The sequence below is a fragment of the Microcebus murinus genome, chromosome 2, assembly GCF_040939455.1.
Source record: "Microcebus murinus isolate Inina chromosome 2, M.murinus_Inina_mat1.0, whole genome shotgun sequence".
Lineage (NCBI taxonomy): Eukaryota > Metazoa > Chordata > Mammalia > Primates > Cheirogaleidae > Microcebus > Microcebus murinus.
This window is the reverse complement of record NC_134105.1, coordinates 54,762,700-54,778,347: the sequence shown is the minus strand read 5'-3', so window position 1 is coordinate 54,778,347 and position 15,648 is coordinate 54,762,700. Positions and strand designations below refer to the sequence as shown.

The following is a 15,648-nucleotide window of genomic DNA, read 5'->3' as shown; positions in this document are numbered from 1 at the left end:
TAATAAATATATATTTAGTCTCTGCCCCTGGTTTAGCACACATCAGCTAAAACCCTGGGAATCTCTGGATTCCAAAGAGTGTTATTTGTATGCTAATGAGATGACTAGTGGCTGGGGGCCCATCTGTAGCTTCAGAATGGGGACTGGTCACCACAAAGACTAAGGCATGATTAGACAGTTGGGACTTTCAGCCCCACCCCCTCCAATCTCCATGGAGAGGAGAAGAGCTGATGGTTCATTTGATCACCAGTGGCAACAGATAAATTGCTTTCTAATCCTCTTTAAGAATAAGATAGATTTTTATTTACTTGGACTATCCAGCTAAACCTGTTTGAAAGCCAAGGGATATGGTATTTGTCCATATAATACTTCTTAGAGATTGTAATTTAAACTTAGAATTTGATGTGTCAATGTATATAAACATATAAGTAGTAGTCATTTTTATTTAAGTATAGAAAAACCAATCCATACAAATGTGTGACCTGTAAATCTATTCTCAAAAGAATAATAGCATTAATATATACAAGGTCATCTTTCCATGTGTCTAAATCTAGTTGCTATTCTCTAACTGTTCACTTGGTACTTTTAAGATTGTCTTCCTGAAAAACCTGTAAGTGGCAAGTCAAGCTGGTATAGAAAGATGACTGTGTCCTCTGTTTTCATTCTGATTGTCTCCTTCAAAGGAAATGCTTTCCTTTATTCAGATGCTACTGTGTTTCATGGAAATCTTCAGGCTACATCTTTTGCTTGAACTCTTCTCTAATAACAGCAGTCTTAATTAATCTTCCATTCTCTAAGAATTTATAATTGTAATGTGTGCATAGTACTTTATGATATTCACTGATTATTTATGAGTGTCAGTCTTATCTCCCCAATGATACTATAAACTTCTCAATGACTCTCAAAAGACTTAAATTGAAGAAATTATAAGCAATTCACACTGGTCAATTTCAACAAGTGTTCTATGTTTCAGAACAACCATTCATTCATTCATGGGCTCTGCACACTGGTTTAGGCAATGAAGATATAGCAGCAAACAAAACAACAACAACAACAAAATTGGGGCATTGTTAAATTTTAATTCTAGTAAAAGGAGTCCATAAAATAAATAAATGAATAAGCTAAATATGTGGTATGTCTTTTTCTTTTTTTAATATGTAAAAAAAAACCAAGGAAGAGGAATAGAATGTTCTTGTAGCAGTGTCTTACTTTTAAGTAGGATGGTCTGAGAAAGCTTTGTTGAGAGTACAGGTGAGCAAAGGCCTGAAGGTGGTAAGGGAATGACCAATGCAAGTCTCTGTGGAGGGGAGTTTCTGGCCAAATGAAGAAAGACAAAGCTACTGGGATATTGTCATGGAGCTCTAAAAGGCACCAGATTTCTTAGGAAAGTCACATTTACAAGTGACCAAGAGATTTTCTGGTGGTCTTTCACAAAACAGACCTTTATTTACCTAGTATGTCAAGCCAATCTTACCTAACCTCTATTGGTTCTGTCTGAGGTTGGTTATCACTTCTGAGGGAAACTTTCAGTAACCAAAAAGACTGGATTACAATTATATACCCTTCACATTGAATGTATCTTCACAGAAAAATTGATTATTTAATCATTTACAATTTCTATTTAATGTCTAAATCACCCAATAAAATGTAAATTTCATGAGGGCAGGGATCTGTTTTGTCCATGCCTGTCTCCTTGGCACCAAATATATTATTACCAAAGCACTACTTGTGCATGTGTGGCGCGCACACACACACACACACACATACACACACACACACACACACACACACACAGTTTAACAATTAACAGCTTAATAATGGAAGGGGTCACGTTTTATATCCTTATTGTACCTGGACATACTGAAGTGCTAAACATCACTTCCACAAACACTCAAAGGCAAATCTCATCAACCTGAATATCGACATCAGGAGAAGCATCAACCAAAACACCAGATATACAAGTTTGGCCAGAAATATGACAAATACTACTGAGTCTCTATTATTTCCGAGGCACTGCTCTAGATATTTAGGATATATCAGTGACCATAATAGAGATAAATTCCTCCAGTCATATATGAAGTCTACATTCTAGGTCAGGAGAAAATATATAATAATCATAGACACTAGGTAAATTATACAATGTTGTGAGGATTGTTAGTGCTAGGGGAAAAATGGAGCCCAGTAAGGGAAATTGAGAGTATAATTTCAAGTAGGGTAAATAAGGAGGCCTCATTGTCCAGGTGATATTTGAGACATGTTGAGAAACAATTTTACTCTGAGAATGAGGGAAATAAACAGTATAAGGACAGTAAAATATTTTATTAAAATTTGGATCATATAAGCAGAGGGAAACAAGGCCTAAGTGAGTCAGGGACATTAGTAAGGGAGAAGGCGTTTTCTCTCTTTGACTTATAATTTAGAATTTATCTTTTCAACAAAATTAACTTATAGTTGTAACAAAATCAAAGAAAAAGTTATTTTATGTCATTTGCCAGGAGAAAACATTAAAGCACATTTTCAGTAAAAAGTTTCTAGGTCTTTAGAGATGAGATGAGATTCTTACCATTTTTACTGATGTCGAGTTCTTTAAGATTAACTAAACTAGCAATAGTGGTCGGCAGATTTGAAAGGTCATTGTCAGGAATACTTAGTTTTCGTAGAGCTTGACAGTTGAACAATTGCTGTAATAGAACATAATCATTAATTAGATATCAATCCAGTTAAATCCATTCATACATAAACTCAGTAACAAAATGCAAGTCACTATTTTTATAAATGTGGTAGTAAAAAAGCCACCTATAAAAACCTCACTTGTCTCCATACCCATATTCTCAATTGTTTTCAGAATGGTTTTCCATTCCATCTCCTTTCATATTTATTTTCTGCTACCCAGACTCAAAACCCCAGATATTTCACTTTTCCCCTTCTGTTTACTACTAACTTTCAATTTGCCACTGAATCCTACTGACTTCTTTTTCTTTGAAATAACTTCTGTGGTTGTCCTTTCTGTTCCCACAACTACCAGGATTACCCCAATGGTCTTTTTCTACAACTGCATTAGATTTCATAACATACTAATTTCATCATGTTAAACAGTTGTTAGTAATACAAGAATTAGAAATACATTGGTATATATGAGCTCATATTTCTTTTGTGTCCCTCCCCCAACACTATTTCATAAATATTTGATAAATCAAACATTTAATCTCTGATATTTGGTGAAAAAACATCACAAGTGATTGGTTCATTTCTGTCATCAGTCCAAAGACTACGTGGGGAAGAGCCAAGTGTTAAAGTGATGGTTCTGAAATTCAACATGCTTACAATCACTGGTGGATGGAGATGCTTGTTCAAAATGTGAATTCTTGAGCTCTACCTAAATAGATCTGGGAAAAGGGTCAAAAATCTGAATTTTTAACAAGCACACAGGTGATCTGGAAATTCTGATGTATGCTTCCAGTACCATATTTGAGAACCAATAAATTCCATTTTTTTAAGCTCTTTCCAACTCATATTAACTCCTGCATGATATGAACAGCTGGGACAAAATTTTTGATTCATTTCTGGAAGAATTATCTTAATGAGATCTTTTCTGTTTGACATTTCTAATTCTGTTTTGCTGAATTTCAACAGATTAAGTTTCTGGTATTCATGACTATGCAATTGGCTTACAATACACTTAACTATCACTTGTTCTCACATGTAATTCATTATTTATAGGCAAGCAAAAACAATGTAGCACATGGTTGTTATTTCTTAACTCATTAGCTTTTCAAAAAATAGATTATGGTGGATGTTACTTAAGATAAAATATGCAGTTTCTTACTTTGGGTCAGTCATTTTTGGCTCTTTACAAAGATTATTTAGAATACTTCATGCAGTGTAGAATTAATTTTCAACATCTTATACATAAGTGTTGCTACTTCTTTTTATAAAACCTAAAACATAAAACTTTGATGGATATTTTGATGGATAGTTTCCACTAACTACTAATTTTCCTATTAAAGGAATAGGAAAACAGATGTCTATACTCATGATAAAAGTTAATGTAAACTTATTTTCAGTCTCTATCATTCTGATAGCACTATTACATCTACATCTGCATGCAATGTGGTTACTTATAGGTTCATAGATTAAAAATTCAATTGCCTCATGATGATTTTGGTAAGATTTACTGACTTCTCTTTAGTCTGATTACTATTACCATTTTAAGCAATGTTCAGGCTTGAACACAATTGTTTGTTGTTTTTTAAAATTTGCATCAACATCTCAACTAAATTAATGGAAGTCCTAGTATTCTTCTTCAACTTTAAATGAGGCCACATTAGGAATAAAAGGTATAGAAACTCCTGAATGGCCTATAAGAGTGAGAATTCAAGATCTCTGGTATAGAGATTAAGAACATTGCATATGGAGTCAGGTTGATGTGTGATCAATCTCATTCATTTATTTATTAGCTGTGCAATCTTGGGCAAGTTATCTAACATTTCTGAGCCCGTCAATTTCCTTGCCTGAAAATGAGAACAACAAATTACCTAACTTGAAGAGTTATTGAGAGAATTATATGAGTTAATATATTCATCAATTCTAAGTTCCACATTTTTTCATATATTAACATCTTTGATATTTGGAATGCATCTTTCAATCAAGAGTAAGTAATAAGTTTTAAGGACTGTCTTTTTCTTTCTTAATGGTACTACAATAATAATGTGTCTTATGATCAACGGCCTTGAACTTAATGAAATAAGGTACTCGTGAAAATGTAGAACTGTGTTTGGCATTTATTAAACTTGATAACTGCTAGCTGTTATTAATATTTATATACCAGACACAGAGGCACACCTATATAATAATTTATTTCTTACTTTTCTATGTGGTGAGGTTTTTGAAGGATGGCATCACATCTGATTTACCTTAGTATCTACCTGTTTCTTCTTTCTATATACAAAAGTGATCAGCACAGTGTCTTATACATAGTATATGCTGAGTAAATATTTTTATAAGTATGCATAATAATTACATCAAATAATTAAATGAAAAATGAAGACAGTGCTAGGTTTCAACTGAGAGTAGTAGTTCACTGGATTGGAAGCTTCAGATAGGTAAATAGTCTCAGTAGAATCTAAAGATATGAGTCATACTGTCTATAAATTGGCAAAGAAATTAAGATGGCATGGTAATGGCTCTTTCAAGATTTAAGCTTTGAATGAAAATGAGGCATAGAATAATTATAAAATAGTTATAATTCTTCAATATGGTAAAATAGAGCAAAAACAATTAATAGTTAATTGGAGTAAAACTGGTAGTGGTCATGGTTACCCTGACTTTCATTTGCAAATGTATTTCACATTTCAAAAACAATAAAATTATTTTGAGTCTTAAAATATCTATGTACTAAAAGTGCTCTTTTTCTTGAGCTCAAGGAAGCAATTTAACTCTGAAAAAAATTGGTTTGGGAAGAGTATGCAATATAAATTAGTGAGTCCAAAGTAAACATGTAGAAGTAAAGCACAAATAGGAGTTTTCCATGAGAGTTGATACAAAAGAAAAAGGCCCAAAAGTTGAAAATAAAAATATATTTGGGCTAAAAAATTATGTATATTCTGAAAGATACTATTTCAGAAAGAAGGTAGGAACAAGATGGTTGAATAGAAAAGCTCTAGGGATCATCCCTCCACACCCACACCAAATTCAACAACTATCCATGTAAGGAAACAACTTCAGAAGAATAAAAAATCAGGTGAGCAAGCACAGTACCTGGTTTTAACATTATGTCAACGAAAGAGGCACTGAAGAGGGCAGCAAAGACAGTCTTGCATTGCCTAAGCCACCCTTGCCTCTGCATAAGCCACCCTTCCCTGTCTGCAGTGTCATGCAAGTATGCTGAGTGCAGAGAAAACTTGTGTATCTTGGGGATGGGAGAGTGAAGTGATTGTGGGACTTTGCACAGCACAGGGCAGAATTGCATAGGTGCTCATGGAGAGAGCATTTAGACAAGCTCAGCCAGAGGGAAATCTTTTGCCCCCAAACAGGATTTCCAGCTGGCCTTACCACCAGCTGACAAAATGTGGCCTGAGGGCTGGAATAAATTCATAAGGCAGTCAGGCCACAAAGACTACAGTCCATGGGCAATTCCTATGGCTGTGCAGGCTCAGAGTCAGTGGACTTGGGGTGCATGTGACCCAGTGAGACACCAGTGGCAGTGGCCAAGCCAATCCCTGAGTCACCCCTCCCCCAACTTTAGGCATTGCAGCTGAGGGAGAGTCTTCGTTCACTTGGGGAGACGAAAGGGAAGAGCCCAGAGGACTCTGTTTTGCAACTTGAGTACCAGCTCAGGCACAATAAAATAAAGTACCAGGCAGACTCCTGAAGCCTCTGAGTCCAGGCCTTAATTCCTGGATGACATATCTAGACCTATCCTGAGACAGAAGGAAACATGCTGCCCTGAAGGAACCCAGGCCTAGCCAGATTCACCAAGTATGACTAAAGAGCCCTTGGGCTTAGAATAAACATCAGAGGTAGCCAGAAAGCAGTCACTACAGGTTTTGGGTGATATTGGTTGGCTTCAGGTGTGACCTGCCACAGTTCCAGCTGTGGTGGCCATAAGGGAGTGGCCACATCACTCCTCCCTCAGCTCCAGCAGCCTACCCCAGAGAATGAGGGAAGAAAGTGAGAGACCTTGCCTGGCAATCCAGGAAATTCTCCCATAGCTCATCCAAGTCCACCAAGGTGGTAAAACCAGGAGTCTGTAAGATTCACAGTATTACTGGGCTTGGGGCACCCCTAGTGCTGATATGGCTGCAGTGACCAAAGACATAGATCACAACCCTCAATTCCTTTGGAATATCTGGAAAGCCTTCTCAAGAAGGATGGGTCCAAACAAGCCCAGACTGTGAAGATTAAAATAAATATCTCACTCTTCAATTCCTTGGCATTGCTGAATATCCACAAGCATCAAGAACATCCAGGAAAACAGAGCCTCATCAAATGAACTAATTAAGGTCCCAGTGACCAATCTTGGAGTGATGGGGATATGTGATCTTTCAGATAAGAAAGTCAAAATACCTGTTCTGAAAACTCAATGAACTTCAAGACAATACAGAAAAGGAATTCAGAAGCCTATTAGAGAAATTTAACAAAGAGATTGAAATAATAAAAAAAAATAAAATTCTAAACAACCAAAGCATGTATATCAGGAGAAAGATAATCAGATTAAAAACATTCTCTACAAATGCTCAATCATAGGTAAAAGAATTTTTATAAATTTCAAAGATTTTTGGCTGGGCGTGGTGGCTCACACCTGTAATCCTAGCACTCTGGGAGGCTGAGGTGGGTGGATCACTCAAGGTCAGGAGTTCAAAACCAGCCTGAGCAAGAGTGAGATCCCGTCTCTGCTATAAATAGAAAGAAATTAATTGGCCAACTAATATATATAGAAAAAATTAGCCAGGCATGGTGGCACATGCCTGTAGTCTCAGCTACTTGGGAGGCTGAGGCAGGAGGATAGCTTGAACGCAGGAGTTTGAGGTTGCTGTGAGCTAGGCTGATGCCACGGCACCCACTCTAGTCTGGGTAACAAAGCAAGACTCTGTCTCAAAAAAAAAAAAAAAAAAAAATTCAAAGATTTTTATAATAAAGAAAAAAAAAGAAAAAAGAAAAACATTCTCAGCTTTTCCCATTGTTTGAGAAGAAAATAAAGATACTGATTAACTTTAGATTAAAGTTAAATATGCATGCTAAATAAAGAGATATGTTAAAATTTCTGGAATAACAACTAAAAGAATGAAAATAAAGTATAGGATTTCTTAGTGAGCAAAGGCAAAATAAACAGAATGAGATAAAGAGGGATAAAGGAATCTTTAATAAATATAATGAAAACAAATAAAAGACTCAGAAGTAGCAAGACATAAAAATGAAAAATAGATTTGAATAAATTAATACAAATATATTAATAATTACCATCAATAAATATGGTTTAATCTTTATAATTAAAAAATAGACTGTCAGAATAAATTAATATTAAAAATAATCAAGCTACGTTGTGTTTACGAGAGGGACACCCAAAACTTGATAGAAAATCATGAAACTGTCAAAATTAAAAGAGATGTTATGCCATAGTATTGATTTAGGGCAAAATGAATTATTAGAGATAATGATCATATATTCATAAGTCAGTTCACTACAAATATTGAAAAACTCTAAACTTGTATACATTTAGTATTCTAGCAGTAATATATTTAGAGAAACATTTGACAGATTTTCAAGGAGATATTAAACTGCTGTCATAGCAGGACAGTTTAACAGATATTTTTCAATAATTAACTAAAAAAGTGGACAAAAAAAAAGAAAAGCTATGGAAGAACTGATGACTACATTTAATGAGCTTATTCTAGTGGACACGTATAGAACATGAACTCAACTATTATAATGGTTTTAAAAGTACATATGAAAAATTTGCAATTGACCATGTACTAGACTTAAAGGAACTCTCAACAAACTTCAAAGAATTAATAATAAAAGACCACATTCTTAGTCAATAATGCAATTAAGTTATACATTTTTAATAAAAAGATAATTTTAAAAGCTTTTATATTTTGATATTTATTTGCAAACTAAAATTTAATAACTCATGTTCCAGAAATGAAATTGAAATGGAAGTTACAAAACACAAGTATTACAATAAAAGATTCTGTAATGAAAATGCCAGGATATAGCTAGAATAATTGGTGGTAAATTTGTAGCCTTAAATGCTTACATTAGAAAAGACAAAGGGCTGAAAATGAATGAGTTAAGTATGTAGTTTAAGGATACAGAAAAAAGGCAAAAGAATAAATTCAAATAATATAGAAGGAAGATAATAATAAATAAAAGAGCCCATTACAATAATGTATGAAGTAGCAAGGGCAGATGGTCTGAAGCAAGCATCAAACTGTGAGCTCCTCAAGGAGAGGAGTGGGTCATTGTACTTATTATTGTTGTCTGTTTAAATTCTTACTGTGAAATATATATATATATACACAAGAGTGTATATAATATGCATGTTCTTTTAAAATTATGATAAAATAATGATAAAATGAAACAAAATGACAAAAAATAAAATATGATAAAATAAAACAAAAAGACCCATATTTCTCAATCCAGTTGAAGAAATCTCTCCTACGCTCCTCTTAATCATATCTGTCTTCTACCCACCTCCACTGAGAGGCAACCAGTTTCTTGAATTTATTTTACTCATTCTCTCACTTTTCTGTATACTTTTTTATCACAGGTTTAGTAATGCTAAATTATATGTTGTTTGGATTTGTCTGTTTTCTTTATATGGATAGAATACCATATGCTTCCATCTACAATTTTTCATTTTTAATTCAGTTATGTTATTAACATATCCCATGTTGATATATACAATGTATTCATTCACTTTTACTACTTTATGCTTCTATGTTCTATAATACAACTTTCTTATACATTCTACTGTTCATAACTTTTGAGTTGTTTCCAAAGTTTTTCTAACATGAACAATGCTGCTAAGAATATTCTTATATACACCTGCTAGTGTAAAAACACCAAAATTCCTCTGAGTAGGTAGATATATATTCAAATTTACCAAGTAATAGAAATTATTTTCTAAAATTGTTCCAACAATTTAAATTACCACAAACAAGGATAATAATCCTTACATTTCCATACCATTTTCAGACTATTTTTTCCAATCTATGCTGTGTAAAATGCTAACATATTCTGACTAATTACTAATAAGTTGACTATCTTTTCTTGTTTTATTGATTTGAAAGTGTTTATCACATATATTGAATTAACAATTCTCCCAATATATGGCTAGTCTTTTCATTTCTTTATGGTATCTTTCAATAAAAAGAGTTTTATAGTAGTCAAATTTATATTTGTTTTAACTTGTGCAGATATTGTTTTATTTTTATTTCTTTTTGTTTTTTAGGGAGGGATATCAGTATTTCTTAATTCCTAATAAGCCAAGCACTTTGCACACATTGTCTCAATGAATTCTTAGAACAACATTGCAATAGAAGTATTATCTGTCCCACTTCACAGATGAGACAACTTTGATTCAGATTGATTTAATCCATCTGGAATTTATTTTTTTGAATGATGTGAAGGCTCTATTTTTTTCCTCTTACAGATAATCAGTTGTTCCAGTACCATTTTTTAAAAGTCTATTATTTCGCCACTGATTTATAAGACAAGTTTGTTGTATATCTGATTTCCACATAAGTATGGGTCAGTTTCTGGACTTTCTACTTCTAGCCCACTGGTTTATTTATCTTTCTCATTCCAGCTGGATCATCAGAAGTCTATGACTGTGATTTGTGCTTGTACTAGAGAATAATAGGAAAGGCATATGAAGGGATACCTGGAGAAGGAAGAAATAGTTCAATTAGGTTTTGAGAGAGGGGTAGTTTTCTGAGCAGAAGGCAGGATGAGGAGGTACAGGTATATGGGGAACATCAAGGAAGTCCAGGAAGTTCTACATGGAGAAAAGGCTGAGAAGCATATGGGGAATGGCAAAAAAATTGCAAGTGGCTTTATTTGAAACTGTGTGGAGGGGGATAGAAAATGAGAGTTTTAGTCAGAATGTGAAAGATTGTAAGGGTCTGAGCTTTATCCTGTAGGAAGTGTTTGAATGGTCATTTTTAACAATTTTTCAGTCAATATTACAGATGTTATCTCTTGAAAAATGTTTGTGAGAACTCACATGTGCACATGTAAACTCATGCACATACACAAATACACACATTTGCATTTAATTTCAGGGAAACTGCAAATCACCTGAAGCCAAGGCATGGATCTGTGGACCAGGTCAATGATCCTTGTGATAGGAAGTCATGAGATGTCACTTCTTAAAAAGCAAATGTTATTTGTTTATAATTTTTCAATGGCCTTCTGCTCTCTACAGGATAGCATCTAAATTTGTTAATGTAGCTTTCTAGGCCCTTCATCTCTCCAGTTTCTCATCTTACCATTCCTCTCGTTCCATCCCTTCCTCATACCTCCCCCTCTGCTTTCCTGTATTATCACCTCTCCAGCCACACTCAGCAGCTGAGTTTCTGCCTGGACTTTGCAAATTTCAGGTCTCCAGCTGGAAGCTTTTCCACCCTACCCTATCCCACCTCCCCTCTAACCTCTTCTTCAAGCTAAGATCTTCCCACCTTCCAGGTCACAGATTAACACCTGTTTACATGCTTCACTGGTTTGCTTTTGTAAACATTCTAATCCCTGTTGAAGTGTGGGTGTCTGTGTTTTGTGATTACTGGACCATAAGCTTATCTAGTTCCTGCAGCATGGAAAGTGTATAACACAATGCCTGGCACTTTGGATCTTCTCAATAAATAGTTGCTCTTTTATGCAGGACAACAACATAATAGAAAGGTGGCCACCATTTCTTGAGTGCCTATTATACAGGTGCAAGGCACTAAACTATACTTTAAAATTTATCATCTTTACTTGTAACATTGTTGCAAGGAAGTTATTATTATCCCTATTTTATAGATGAAAAAACTCAGGAGGTAACTTTTACAAGGTCATACAGCTATCAAATGCCAGAGGCAGCATTCAGAATCATCTGGGTACAAAGCCATTTCTGCAATAGCACGCTATCTCCTCTGAACTATCAAATCTGTTCTTTGGAAAGATAACAGCGACAATTGACAGCAGTTGGTGGCTGCCTGGGAGGGGAGAATGAATGGGACAGAAAGCCATCATAATGGACCCAGGTTCCAGGAGGATTAGGAAAGAAAACTCAGATTCAATGACTATCTACTGACAGCAAGGACCTAAATTAGTGCTATATAAAAGCAAACTATTATAACTTGAATTAGCATTTTATTATTATCCTTATATTCAGGCTTGGAAAATTAAGAACACTATAAAAATGGCACAAATGAATGACTATATCTCAAAACATAGTTCCTTAGAAAAAAATAATAAACTGTCTAGTTTTTCCCCTCAAATAATAAAGCATTAATTGTTTATGAATTTTCCAAAGATAAGCCCTTTTCCTGAAAAGTTTTATATAAAATCATAAATATTCAATGAGAGGGTTATTGATGCCATATGTTGGCACATGTGGATTTCACCAGGGAAAGTGACTGATTGTCTAATGAGTTGGCATTCCTGAATGGCTGGTTTCTTAGAAGTTCTTCCTTTGAATCCCTTTAAAAATGTTCAGCCTATATTGTTTCCAAGTTCATTTGAAAGCTGTTTCAAAGAAATAATTATATTGTATATTGTGCATATTATGATAAAATGTTTTAAAATTTTTAGCTTCATACAAGTGTTAATAATTATCTTTAGTTAGGAAAGAGCCAGCTCTTAAAAATAACAGAGTAAAAATGGTTTTATATACACATGGTGAAATTGTAAGTTTCTAATTATGGCATTCAGTTCCTTCCTCCTTCCTTTGCTTTCTTTCTTCTTTTCTTCCTTCCTCTATCCCTCCCTCTTTCTCTCCTATTTTATTCATTTTTCCTTTCTTTCCATTCCATTTCCCTTCTTCCTAGACTGCGTGGGTTCTATGAACACCTCTTTAACATCTACCCAGTGACAAGCACAGTGCCAGAACTCAAAGATGAATAACAAAGAATCCTCTTCCTCAAGTATGCAACCAATTAGTGGTTATAAATACCAGGAAAAAGATTAAAATGCAATGTAATAAATGCTACAGCAGAGAGAGGGCTTGGAAAGTACATTTTATTCCAAACTAAACATCCCTAGACTTTGCCCTTAACCTAGAGAATTTGAATATGTGGATTTGTGAGACTTTCAAACTATTCTACATTACTCCCTCATGCTAACATCTACCCCTTAGATATTCATAAACAGGGAAGGGACTTACTCAGATTTTGTTTACAAGAAGAAACCGGCACCTATGACCAAAAGCAGGCAGGTGGGAGATTAGAAAATATATCAATAAAAAATAATGATAGTTTTAGTTAAGACATTGTTAGTAGGGATGAGGAGAGAGACACATTTAAAAGGATAAATTATTAATTAAGACTTGGTACCAGTCATGTGTGGGCAGTCAAAGAAGGGAAGATTTAGTAGTCAAACAAGACTTCAGAAGCTCTAGTAGTAGCGGTGGTATAGGGTTGGTGTGGAAGATATAGGGGTAGACAAGTGCTGGTAGCATCAAATAAGATTGGAGCTTTAGGAAAAGAGAACAATAATCTTTTCCAGTGCATTTTAGCAGTACTGAATGTGCTGCAGGGAACAGCCTTTTATTTCCTGCAGAAAGATGATAACTACAATAAATGCCCAGGCATTTTATCCTAGAAAACAATAAATATCACTGCTGTTGTTTTTAAAATACAAATCTTTTCAACAGCAATTTGTACAAAGGCATTGTTGAATCATTTTTCTCTTTGGAGCAGCAAGGTTATTTTAACATTTGTCATTGTCTTAGAAGGAAGGGAATATATCTGTTTTATGGGAATAACAGCTGTTGGTTTGAATGTAGAAGGCATAGCACATTGTCATACCTAAACAATAATCTGCATTTAAAAATTTAAAAAGAAAATATTCTTTAATTTACATGTCCTTGATTACTTTATGTGATGGTGGCAAGCTAACACCAGGAAAAAAATAGGAAAAAGTGAAAGCTGAATTTAAAAGCACAGCTTTAAATGTTACTAGTTTTGATCCTGCTTCACTGTTTCCAGGCATTTGAGGTGAATTTCTGATAGTTCTATTAAGCTAAAGAGAAGGGATGCATGTGTGTGAACTTTTGTGCACGCATATGTGCCTTGCAGCTTTCCTTCTGTTGCTTTTTAGGTAATTACCAGTTGTAAAATTTTTGATTAATTGACATTTAAGAAAATACTGACTTTGTATATAGAGAGAAATCAATGTGATGTGTGAACAATTGGTCTGAATGGTATTAATCTAGACTTTCATAATAGTACAAGCTGATTATATACACTGTATACAAGCTGTATATATACACACACACACAATCATATATATGTATATATAAAATAAAATTTTTGCCTTCTTATGTCCTGATTAGTTGTGAGTAACAAAGGTACAACTTTGCTGACTAATTCTGCCCCATAGAGAAGATGGCTTATGAAATAACTGGAGTCTTTTCTCCACTGGTGGTAATAGTGGATAGATTATAAACTTTGGAATCATATTGCCCTGGTTTTGAATTTCGACTCCACCCTTAACAAACCATGTTGTTGAGCAAGTTCCATTTTCTCCAAGGCTCAATTTCCCATTTACAAACCTAATTACATTATGTTCTACTCTTGTCTTGAGCAATGCGCTTCTGCCAGGCAGACTACCCTAACCGCTAAGAAAAGCAGGATTAGTTGTTACTCTACTATGTTTTCACATAATCTTGTGTATATATTTCTATAGTCCACTATTACAAAATCATATTAGAATTATTTATACAACAAATATTTAGTGAGAATCTAGCTTTGGGCAAAACACTGTTCTAGTTCCTGGAGACATAAAGATTAAAGGACGTAGTCCCATATTCTGGTTGGGGAGGTAGACACACAGCAGTGTCTTTCTTCTTCTCCCCATTTCCCTGGAATAGAGTGAGCACTCAGTAAATATGTATTGAATGAATAGTCGCCATAGGTTTGGTAAGTACAATTGTGGAAATGTACACATGGTAACACGGAGGCACAGTGGAGAGTTAAACAACTGTGCCAGTCAGTGAATAAGGAAGGCTGTAGGAAGAAGTGACAGCTAAGATGAATGTTAAAGTAGCATGCCAGATAGAGGAAATGGCATGAACCTTAAAGGAAGAAAATGTTTTGTGTTTCAGAAATATTTCCTGAGAGCAGAAGCAGCAAGAGATTGCAGAGGTAGACTGTAAATGGAAGCCTCATATCAGCATTCCATGTTAAGTTGCATGGCTCTTTTCCCTGAAGTTAGAGAAGAGACAGGCCACTTCCTTAACATATATTGTGTTCTGGTCATCTTTATATTTGGAACATATCACTGTTGGCTGTGTGAAGAATAAAATGGATCTATCAATAAGGGGACTGTTTCATTAGTCTGCCAAGAGATGATAAAGGCCTGACATAGGGCTCTGGTCATAGGGTAGAAAGGTGAAATTAGATTTAAGAAATATTTAGGTAGAAAATTGACAAGATTAAGCCATTGATTTGTTGTGGAAGCTGACTAAGGAGAAAGAATAACGGATGACAGTCCTGGTAATGAGACTGAATGAACAGCCACCAACTGAGACAGAGAATACAAGACAAGTGACAGGATTCTAGGGAGAAATTAGAATTGAGTGTGAATACTGAAGTAAGTTCGCAAAGCATGTACAAATTTAAAGATCAAGAGATAGGGCTGAGCTGGCCCGATAGTCTTCAGTGCAGTAGCTTCAGTGAGTCTTCAGTGTAGTAGCTGAGAACATGAGAGTGGATGAGGGTGATAACCCAGAGAGAATGGGAAGATGAAGAAGCTCTCCCTTCTTTCCCTTGATACTGGCATTGATAAAAAGTCCCAAGAGATGCTTTGTTGCCTGTCCAATGGAATTATCCAGTTCTTGCCTTCTTTGGCCTCCCTATTCTATTTGACAATGTCTTCCTTCCCTCCTTAGAAGGCTTTACCCACCCTATTTCCATGACTCTGTTCTTCTAGAGAGTTCCTCCTCCT

At 34.9% G+C, this 15,648-nt stretch overlaps 1 protein-coding gene across 6 annotated transcripts in view; it reads right to left on the bottom strand.

The window, feature by feature from the left end:
• The window catches only part of LRRC7 (leucine rich repeat containing 7), a 510,593-nt gene that overhangs the window by 305,424 nt on the left and 189,521 nt on the right, over window positions 1–15,648 (bottom strand). For all 6 annotated transcript variants that reach the window (XM_075999319.1, XM_075999317.1, XM_075999305.1 and 3 more), the window contains one exon: window positions 2,564–2,681. In XM_075999319.1, the coding sequence (XP_075855434.1) occupies window positions 2,564–2,681 (118 nt within the window). The remainder of the gene's footprint in view (window positions 1–2,563; window positions 2,682–15,648) is intronic.